Source organism: Eurypyga helias, unplaced genomic scaffold (genome assembly GCF_000690775.1).
Source record: "Eurypyga helias isolate BGI_N326 unplaced genomic scaffold, ASM69077v1 scaffold1222, whole genome shotgun sequence".
NCBI lineage: Eukaryota > Metazoa > Chordata > Aves > Eurypygiformes > Eurypygidae > Eurypyga > Eurypyga helias.
The window spans coordinates 14,624-25,558 of record NW_010235133.1 but is presented as its reverse complement, the minus strand read 5'-3'; the positions used below and the strand labels follow the sequence as shown (position 1 = coordinate 25,558).

Genomic DNA, 10,935 nt, shown 5'->3' with positions numbered 1-10,935 from the left:
CTTTTTCACCTCTGCTACATTACTGAATTCCAGCACAATAATGAAAGCTGACTTGGAATATTACTTTTTCAGCCTGCAATTGCCATGGACATGCCACTGATTGCTACTATGATGCTGATATTGATCAGCGTCGAGAAAGCTTAAACATCCATGGGCGTTATGAAGGTGGAGGAGTCTGCATTAACTGCCAGGTAAAGAGGTTGTTTTGGTCAGTTTAAACACCTGGCATTTGAAGAAGGGCTACTGAAGTGGGACTGTGTTCACACCAACAGTCTGGAGGCTGACCAGTCTAGGTAGCTCCATTTCTGTGGTGTTGTTAGTTGTACTCAAAGGAGAAAAAAAGGTATCTGAAACTAATATACATTGTACCACATTGCTTGTCAATGTATAAAAGACACATATAAATTGTATTTGTGCTCAGTCATGTGTGATTCAAATAAAGCCACACAATGCAACAATTAAATCAACTACAAAAAAATCCCTTTCCTGTTATTACGAACTCTGCCATTTCCACCCTTTAACAGAAGGAAGTAAAATCAACCAAATAAAATTCCAGCTCAGGCCAGCTGGTTCCTTACTGCGGAAAAAAGAGTGCTCATCAGCAGGAGTAAAGGAGGGCATAGGCTATACCAAGAAGGAAGTTTATATGTATTAAATAAGCACAGAATTGTAGAAGTGACCTCTGAAGTCATCTAGACTAGTGCTTTAATTAGACCAAGCCTAGATGCAAAGTTGTATCAGGTTGCACCGAGAAATGCCTAGTTGAGATCTGAAAATCTCCGAAGATGAAGATTAGCCAGACTCTGGGTAATTTTTTACAGCACTTAATCACTCTCACAGTAAAGAGAATTTTATTACTGTTCAGTAGGGATTTCCCTAATTTCAGTTCTTGGCTGTTGCCTTTTTTCCTTTCACTGTGAATGTCTAAGGAGCATTGGTTCTTTCTTTTCCAGAAACCCTTCTTAAGCAGCAGAAAACTGCCATTAGACACCCCTACCCACCTTGAACACCCCTTCTCCAAGCCAACCAAAGCCAGTCCCTCAGTTTCTCCTTACACACCAGGTGCTCCAGCCCGTTAGAGGCTTGGAAGGATTGAATCAACAAATGTAAACTTGGAGTTGGAGAGTTTACTCTGTCGTTAATGAATAATGTGTTCTTGGAAAGAGAAAGAATGTCTCTCATCCTGAGTAATTTGTGTTCTACTCTGACTAATTGCCATCAGGAAAGATCATACAGGGCTCTGATCAATTTGATCTAATCTTGGATTTATCTCTACTTTGAGTGAGATTGAACCACCTGAGCTCCTTTGCAACCAAAATTATTCATTGGTTCAGTGATTTCGGGGTTAAATACAGCCATGATTATTGGGAAGTCTCTTTTCCTTTTGTGGTCAGGTAATCTGAAGTATGATGAAAAGCAGCTGACTAAAATGTAATTCACAGGGAAAATTATCATCAAGCCTATGTTTCTATGAAACCTACGCATCACGATTTATGTATTACCATGCTGTGCATAAAAAAAATATAGCTGTATTTAAGCAACAAAAAATGGGAAATATCCAGTAAAATTTATAAGGTATGTTTTCCATCTTATTGCCATAATATAATCAGATATTGTCCAAAAGGTAGGCAGAAGAGAGTAGAGTTATTTTTCCTAGCAGAAGTTGAAGAAATGTTCTTTGTCTTCCAATTGACATTTCTGTGCAGAACTTTGTTCATGCAGTCTGGTAAGATTTATCATGTTGGTCCTTCCTGTCAGGTCTCTGTTCATGAATGAACATTTCTCTCCAGGATCAAAAAGGGCAAAACTAATCTAAATCTATGAGTCCTGTTCATATGACTGCTATCAGTTGTTTGTAACCTAATTTTGTGGAAGTTATGCTGGTTTAAATGAGTTTACCATAAATCTAATTACAGCTTTTTCTTTTTTTCATGAGTAAAATACATGGATTTTAATTAACTTTTTCTTTTTGTATCAGGGAAATGAGTGTTAGGAATGGATGCCTGAAGGATGAAGTGATAGAATTGAAATGTTGCATACAAAGATAGATTTAATTTCTTTAGTCTGATAACAAGGGAGCTCTGAAAATCATGTCATCCAACCCCCTACTCCGAGCAGGTCTAATTAGAGCAGGTTTTTCTGGGACTTGTTCAGTCAAGCCTTAAACACTTCCAGGGGTGGAGATTCCACAACTACTCATGGCATCCTGTTTCAGTGTTTGACCATCTTAATGATAATATTTTTTCCCTCATATCCGTTTGGAATAACCCCCTACTCCGAGCAGGTCTAATTAGAGCAGGTTTTTCTGGGACTTGTTCAGTCAAGCCTTAAACACTTCCAGGGGTGGAGATTCCACAATCACTCATGGCATCCTGTTTCAGTGTTTGACCATCTTCATGATATTTTTTCCCTCATATCTGTTTGGAATTTTCCATGTTCCACTCTGTGCCTGTTGTCTCCTATCCTATTGCTGTGCACCTCTGAGAAGAGTCTGGCTCCATCCGCTCTGCATCCTCTGATCACGTAGTTGTAGATAGCAATAAGTTCTCCCTTCTCTCCTTAATGTTGAAGAGACCCAGCTGTCTCAGCCTCTTCTTGGATGTGGTGTGCTTCAGTCCCTCACCACATTGGTGGCTCTGCCCTGCCCCTTGTCCGCAGCACCTGTCATCTTACCACAGAGACCAATGAGGTGGGTCGGGCATACTGTGCCCTAAGTAAATGTATGTTGAATATATCCAATCACCTTCCTGTCCTTCATGTGTTCTAAGATGTTCACTGGATCTTTTTTCCAGCTGAGCTATGGACCCCTACGCCCATTAGCTTTTCTTTTGCTGCTGATGTACTCCTAGAAACCTTTCCTTTTTCACTTCACCTCCCTCGCTAACTTGACCTCCAGCTGAGCTTTGGCTTTCCTAACTCCACTCCTACATGCTGGGCAGTGTCTTTATATTGCCAGCAAGTGGCCTGTCCCTGCTTCCCCCTTCTGTGTGCTTTCTTTTTGAGTTTGAGATCAGTCAGGGACTCTGTATTTATCTGTGCTGGCCTTCTGCCATAGTTGCCTGACTTTCTGCACACTGGAAAGAACTGTTCTTGTTCTAAGGAGGTGGTCCATAGGAATCATCTAGTCCTCCTGGTCCCCTTTCCCCTCCAGGGCAGTTTCATACAGGATCTTAACAAGCAGGTCCTGAACAAGGCAGAATCTGCTTTTCGGAAGCCCAGCACTGTAATTCTGTTACTTGTCTTGCTTACTTGTCTCAGGATCTTAAAATCCACAGTCTCAGGGTCACAAGACAAGGCTGCCCTCAACCTTCACATGTTCCGCCTTGTTAGTGGGTGTCAGTTTGAACAGAACATCTCCCCTAACTGGATCCGGTACCTCTGCATCTGGAAGTTGTCTTTGATACATAACTTTTGGAATGCTTGCACCCAGCTGCATTTCCCTTCTGGCAGATACTGAGGTGGTTCAAGTCATCTGGGAGTAAGAAAGCTTTCTCTAGCTGCCTAAAGAAAGCTTCATGTGCCTTCTTATTCAGGTGGTCTGTAATAGACACCTACTACAGTATCAGATTCACCCCAAGCCCCAGGGAGAGGTCCAGGCATTCCCTGCAGCCCCAGACCTGGCCAGTGGCACCCCCCTTCTGGAGTTCTGTCTGGGGTAGGGGTCTCTGATGTGCCACGGGAGTTAGCACCAGTAGGCTCTGAAGAAGACGCACCAACCACTGTGTCTCCATCTGCGGTGCAACGTGAACATCACCCTTGCCGAGCTAGTGTCAGCCTTTCCTAGCAGTAGCTCAGATCTGCAGGTGCTGGAGGAGGCTCCTGGCAGAGCTGGAAACAGAACCCAAAAGTACCATGCGAACTGGGAGGGCCAATGGCGAGCAGCAGCCCCAGCAATGTTCTCGGGTGCCCTGCTCATGAACCGCCACGCCGTTAATGTTGGGTCCCTGCTCACAGCCCTGAATTGCAACACTCCCTAAGAAGGAACTAAACAGTGAGTGGGAGCTGGGGGCAGCTGCTCCAGGGAAAATCCCCCCTCCCCCTACCTCTGCTTCCCCACTCACAAGACTAGGAGCCCACCAGAATGCCTTGTGACTGTGATTTACTCAACTAGTGAATGCCATCGCTGCTGTTCGGTCCTGCTGCTCCCACCACAGGGGAGTTGAAATACACTTATGACTCTGTTCACAGGGGATTTATAAGTTTTTGCTGCCATTCAAGTTACTTAGTGTGCCTAAAACACATGTTTATAGAGAGGCATGCTTTTCGAATGGAAGATCTGTTTTGCGCTGACCTGACTGGTCAGGTTTTGGTTTATTTAGATGTTGCTGATCTTAGACATAGAGTATTCAAAAAGTAATATATAGTATAAGGGGAAATTAATGATGCAGTCGCCTGAACACTGGTCATGTTGTTATAAGAAAGTAGTGTAAAAAGAGATAAATATCATGTGATTTTATAACAAAAACAGAATTTTGTTTCCTAGATTTGATTTTTTTTGTTAATATAGCTCTTTTTATCATGCTTTAAAGATAAAATTCAGCTGCTTTATGTGAGAGTACGATGATTCAGAAATCTGCAGAGAACGGGTGGTTAAAGAACAGCAAATGATGAATGCTGTCTTTATTGCAGCCATATTCCATTTTTTTTCTTGTGCTGATCCTGTTGTAGTTGTACATAGAAACAGTGTAACGGATGCTAAGATGTCTTAATTTTTCCAAGTTCCCTTTTTAATGTTATATTATCCCTGTGTTTTATTTTGCACAGCATAACACAGCTGGTATTAATTGTGAGAGGTGTGCAAAAGGTTACTATCGGCCTTATGGTGTTCCAGCAGGAGCTCCTGATGGCTGTATACGTAAGTCCTTCTCTATTAACCATCTTCTCATGGTAGTGGTTTGGGGTTTTTTGCTGTAGTCAGGACATGGGATGCATCTTCTAGGGAGGAAAAATGAAAGAGTGGCCAAAAGATGTTGGAGAACAACTGCAAATTACTTTCTCTGTTGCTTTCGACCCTTTTAGACCCTTCTGAACTTATGTGTCGTCAGCCTAAAGCTTCAGACCAGCAGCGGTACGCTAGGAAGAAGTAAGCTAGAAAAGGGTGAGGAGGAGTTAGGACCATATAATCCTGAGGTGTTGCTACACCCCCCCCACTGAGGTGGCATGACCTCTAGGAAGCCACTCTCCTAGCCTCACGGCCTTGCTTCTCTTAACTCTCTGGTGTGCCTGTGAAGTATTCTTTGGCTCTTGGACACTTGGAAATTTTATTCTATAGCTCAAAAGGTTATGAGGATCACTACTCTGATTTTATGCCATTCTGAACCTAATGACTAATAAATAATGCAGTAGGATACTTTCTGATATTGAAAAAAGAAGAGCTGAGTATAGGTCAGAGATAAGGGTTGAATTACAAACAGGCTGAAGGAGCCTTGTGACAAGTCAGAGGAAGCAAGTTTGTTGTGTTTGGGTATTGAAATGAACAGGAAGTCAAGAGAGCTGTGGTGTGCCGCACGTGGTGCGTAAGTGAAGGTGGATGGAGCGCGGTGCTTAGCTTAGGCCGTGGCGAGACATGAGCAGAAGCCACAGAAAAGATAGTTGCTGCAGTGCTGTGGGGTGATAACATGCAGCTTTCTGAATTAAAAACAAAACAGAACAAAACAACCAAAAAAACCCACCAAACCAAAACCAAATAATATAGGTCTTACTTCTAAGGGATATCACAAATATTAATTGGTGACACAGAGCACTTGGAAAATATGTAACAGTATGCAAATTTTAATTCTTTAAATAATGACGCATTCACAGCTGCAAATGAAATACTGTTATAAGGCCACTGCGCACTGCTTTAAAAGGCAAATTGTTTTCCAAAAAGAGCCTAATTGCTGATACTTACTTAGCCTGCAGCTGTAACTCGGAGCATGCAGAGGGCTGTGAGGAAGGGTCTGGCCACTGCTTCTGTAAGCCAAATTTCCAGGGAGAAAACTGTGAACGCTGTGCTGATGGATTCTATGATTATCCGTTTTGTGTCCGTAAGTATACAAATAAAAATGCTTCTTTTCCAGTATTTTAAATGTGCATTAAAGAATTAGCTCCTTTTGTGACACTTGACTTGGTTAAAACACATGGCTTTCCAGCTTCACTTGTTTTATTCATCCTGTTTATTCATCCTGATAAATCAGTTGCCATAATAACTGAAGAGAATCTGGTTTATTTTACAAAAGGATGCTTACTTGAAAATCAAGTAGATTTGCTGCATTCTTACAATTCTGAGTTCAGTAAAGACATCTTTGTCAACACCACTTACTTATCTGTCAGTAACTGATGAACTCCAGTCCTGAAGCTCTGGACAAATTGTTTAAACATGTCTTAGGGTCTTTAGGCCTGAAGATGCCTTGGACTAGAAAGTGGAACATGACTGTAGTGAGAGAGGGGAGAAAATGGTTATGTCTTCTGCTTGATTTGGAACCTCCTAGGATTTGGAATCGCATCCCTCATAAACAAAGCTTATGGGCTGTCAGTAGATTCTAAAATAATTAAAAATAATTCTAAAATAGCACCCATGTGATGTTGGAAAGGTCCTCCTGCCAGAGCAAAGGCTCTCAGCCATGCTTTCTTACTTTTGCTGGACTGCAGGTAGGTGCAGATATGTGGTCAAAGGAAGGGTTCCAGTTTGCTTCAGATGCTTAAGAAGCTGCTGAAGGAAAAGCAATTGTAAATCCAGAGAATATAAACATATTAGAAAAATCATGTGGCATAAATGGTGTTTCTGCTCATTGAAAATGGTAGCAGAATGCTAACACTATTGATTAGTTGAAAATTACATTTCTTTTCTTTACAATGAAGAGATTAAAATTAAGTGTTGGGAATTCAGCAAATTAAATACTTTCCCCATAAACAAATTTATATATAAAATAATTGAGGAAAAAAGCAACATTAGGGTTGCGTTTGCTGCGTAAAAGCTTGTGATTCCATCATCAGATTCTGAAAGTGCGTGGGTGGGAGAGTTTTGCGCCCTCAGGAGAAGCGTGTTTCTGACAGCTGATAAAACAGGTGACATTCTATGAATTCAACTCTTGCCCCAGAATCGGAATCATAAAATGGTTTGGGTTGGAAGGGACCTTAAAGACCATCTAGTTCCACCCCCCCTGCCACGGGCAGGGACACCTTCCACTAGACCAGGTTGCTCAAAGCCTCATCCAGCCTGGCCTTGAAGACAGCCAGGGATGGGGCATCCACAGCTTCTCTGGGCAGCCTGTTCCAGTGCCTCCCCACCCTCTCTGTGAAGAATTTCTTCCTGTTATCCAATCTAACCCTCCCCTCTTTCAATTTAACCCCATTCCCCCTTGTCCTATCACTACAGGCCCTTGTAAAATGTGTCCCTCCCCCTCCCCTCGCCTCCTTGTAGCCTGCTTGAGGTACTGGAAGGCTGCCACTGGATGTGGCTTTGAGCAACCTGGGCTAGTGGAAGGGGTGTCTCCCCCCGGAACTAGATGATCTTTAAGGTCCCTTCCAACCCAAACCATTCTATGATTCTATGATTAAGGTCTCTGCAGAGCCTTCTTTCTCCATCTTCGTGGCCTCCTCTGGACTCGTTCCAACCGGTCTATATCCTTCTGATGTTGTGGGTTCCACAGCTGGACGCAGTAGAATTCAATGGCTGTGATAGAATAAACCCTCCCTGTGTGATGCACTGTAGATGATCACATCTTGTTTATCCTCTTGTTTGTAATCCAACATTTTTAAGTAAGTTCAGCTCAGGTAGTCCTTGATCCAAGTCCTACTGATGCTTGTAGGATGTCGACTTTGGATCCCATCTTAATGGAGGAAAGTTTGATTGGGGTGTCTTTCCTATTCTTAATCTGGAGGATTCTCAAGTCAAAAGCTCCCAAGAGGTAACACACAGGCCATGAATTCTGGCAGTTCATGTGGAGAGTGATAATGGCACATGGCAGGAGGTGGACCTTCAGCTGGAAGCAGGGTGTGTGAAAAAATCTGGAGCTGCCTAGGTAGCCCTCATAACACTTTATAGCATGAGAAAGCCTTCTGTACGAAAAGGTAGGGAGTGAGAAACAACCCGGTAGCATTTCCAAATGGTGCCTGGCCTTTCACACTGTTCTTTCAAGAAGCGATGTTTGAAAACATCCCTGAAAAAATGTTTCTCATCCTGTTCCTAACTGAAAGGAAACTAAGGTGAAGTTGGATACTGGAGTCATGTGAATATCATCTTCTCTGTGCTGACAGGAGATGACTTCATGGTTCGTCATGATTTTTAATGAAATAACTGTGTGTTTCAAATACACTTCATTGTTTCTTTTGTTTTAAAGGTGTTCCTGTATATCCTTTTACTTCTCCAAATCCAAGAGATGCTATGGCTGGTGACATAATAGGCAAGTTCTTCATGTTTCACCCCCACCCATTTCACCACTTTCCCCCATGTCACAATTTTTCAGTTTCAGTGGTGCCTGCTCTTTCATGGAGATGTGTGTAGCAATTTTGCCACTGTTGCTATTTATCTTTCAGAGGGTCTTTGTTCTTGCCAGAAGTCCATCATATTGTCATGTCCCTACTGAACTGTTTAGTGAGCTAGTTTCAGAAAGAGTTATGGATCAAAGTAAATTTCCCCAGCCGCCGGCAAACATCTGCAGAAGAGGCTGGCCATCTTGTTGGGTGCTCTCATGAGCAGATTCATCAAGACTTTCTGACATGTGCAACTTGTCAGCTGCTTTGCAGTATAAATATCTTAAAGCTAACTGGCCTCTGCTTTTGGACTGCCCTCTTGCACCTGGCAAATTGCACATTGCCCTTGGCAGTGAAGAACTTTGATTTCTGAGAGAGCTATGTATTTCTTATTTAGCCCACTGTAAAGCTGCCTGAAATCCATACAATGATTCCCTCGGTGGGCTTATATTCTTTAGCATATATTATTATACTGCAGAACAGAGACATCATCACAGCTTGCACTTAATCACATGCATATTTATAACGCACTTCAGGATTAATAACTTTAAAAAACCTCTAAATGTTTTTTCATATCCTAAAATCTTCCCTTAGCTTTAATAGAGCTGGAGTTTATGTTGGCAAATGAAAAAGTGTTTTCTTCTGTGAATGTAACAGAGACTTCGCTATAAGCAGACAGTACAAATCCATGTATGTGTTTACAAGTTCCAATTGTTTTCTTGCAAGTGTCTGCACTTCCCATCGCAGCCCGTAAAACTTCAGTCTCCTGTACCACTTACCTCCTTCTTACAGCATCCAAAATAATTGCCCTGGTAGGCCTGTGGGTATGCTGTGTCGCATATCCCCTTCTCTCACGTATTTTTAAGAGGAAGAAGAAAGAAAACTCTGAAGAAAACTGAATAAATATAAATAAGAGAAAACAGATCTTGAGCTATTTACATTTTCAGTGAGTAGCATCCTAGTCTGAAGGCATAACAAAGGCCTCTAAGAAGAAGCTTCTGTGCCTGTAGAAGTTGTAAATCTGTGCTGGCAGACTAAGCACGATTACAGATTATTGTTTTTAAAAATGAGATTTGTGTATTAGGCTCATACAAATAGTGTAGTCAGTTCAAGCGTTATCATTGCTAAGCACTGACCTGTTTTTCTCTGCAAATATCCGAGGAGTTGCATGATTGTATGCACTAATATTGTTCCTTTCTTTCTTTTCCTTTCCTGTTGTAACTAGAAGGTAGCTGCAAACCAGGGTATTTTGGCCCCCAGTGTCTGCGTAAGTGTTGTAGTTTCTTTGATATTTGGAGCCTGTGCTCCACTGCGAATGCCAGCTGCTGCCTTCCAAGCAAAATAGGAACTTTAAGGTTGTAATGCCACCACTCTTTTCTTTGTAAATGTGCTCTTCAGCGTGCCAGTGTCATGGTGCAGGAGCTCTGGGTGGCGACTGCGATGGACATACAGGACAGTGCAGATGTCGAACTGGATTTGGGGGGTTTTCCTGTGATACCTGTACAGCTGGGTATTTTCATTACCCTTTCTGCCAGGGTAAGCCAAACGTTCCCTTTTGGCAAGCGTATCCGAAATACAAACTCGGGTTTTATACTGAGGGATGAAGTTTTGCCACAGAGGTGTGTTCATAAGGGGCTCTCCTAAAACTTACAGAAGTCAAACAAGGGGGAGGTTTCTGTCTAAAAATGCCCCTATTTCCTTGACTGCTGTCTACTGTGTAATGGAGCTGTCAGACTCTAGTTTGGGATTGGATTTAGTAACACTGATGAAATTTAGAATACCTATGGGAACATTTCTGTTATTTATCTTCTTTTTAAAAAAACCAGAATGTGTTTAATCTGAGTTTGTAACCTCACTTTGATGCACCAAGCTGTCCTTTTTAATGAATACTAGAAAGCTGACTGGTTTAAAACTTTATTAACCATCTCTGTACTTCATTTTTATTCATTATAATAACCCATTCCACCTGAGAGTGTGAATCAAAACCATAAATCATTTAATTTTAGTCTTAAAAAAGGATGGAACTACTTTCAATAGCTGGCATACCACTTGGCACCAATAAATCAGACTCTGTGTGGGGACAGGATAAGTGTAGTACTGCAACACTGATATTGAACCCGGTTATTAGTTTGAGTCAGATTCTTTTGCTCTTTCATTAATTGTCTTCCTCAGTGATGAATTATTACTGTTGTGGGCAAAAAAAGCTGTTATGAATCAAAATAAATCTGATGGAAAGATTTCAGTCCTGTTGAGCATCGGGAAGTTACTTTTTTGTTGGTTGTTTTTTTGGGGGTTTTGTTGGTTTTGTTTTGCTTTTTAATTATTTGAAGAAAGATAAAATAATAAAGTCTGTGCAAAGGCTGCCTCTGAAATGACTTTTCTTATTTGCAGTGTGCGAATGTGACTGGGAGGGTACCCAACCGGAAATCTGCGATTTTCTCGGGAGGTGTCTTTGTCGCTCTGGGGTCGCTGGAATTCAGT

At 41.9% G+C, this 10,935-nt stretch overlaps 1 protein-coding gene across 1 annotated transcript in view; it reads left to right on the top strand.

Moving 5' to 3' along the window:
* Nucleotides 1-72: 72 nt before the first annotated feature.
* LOC104505885 (laminin subunit alpha-3-like) overlaps nucleotides 73-10,935 on the top strand; it is a gene marked incomplete at both ends in the record, with an annotated part of 21,971 nt that continues 11,108 nt past the window's right edge. Inside the window, 5 exons of the mRNA XM_010146636.1 lie at nucleotides 73-191; nucleotides 4,765-4,855; nucleotides 5,895-6,026; nucleotides 8,322-8,384; nucleotides 10,846-10,919. Of these exons, the coding sequence (XP_010144938.1) occupies nucleotides 73-191; nucleotides 4,765-4,855; nucleotides 5,895-6,026; nucleotides 8,322-8,384; nucleotides 10,846-10,919 (479 nt within the window). The remainder of the gene's footprint in view (nucleotides 192-4,764; nucleotides 4,856-5,894; nucleotides 6,027-8,321; nucleotides 8,385-10,845; nucleotides 10,920-10,935) is intronic.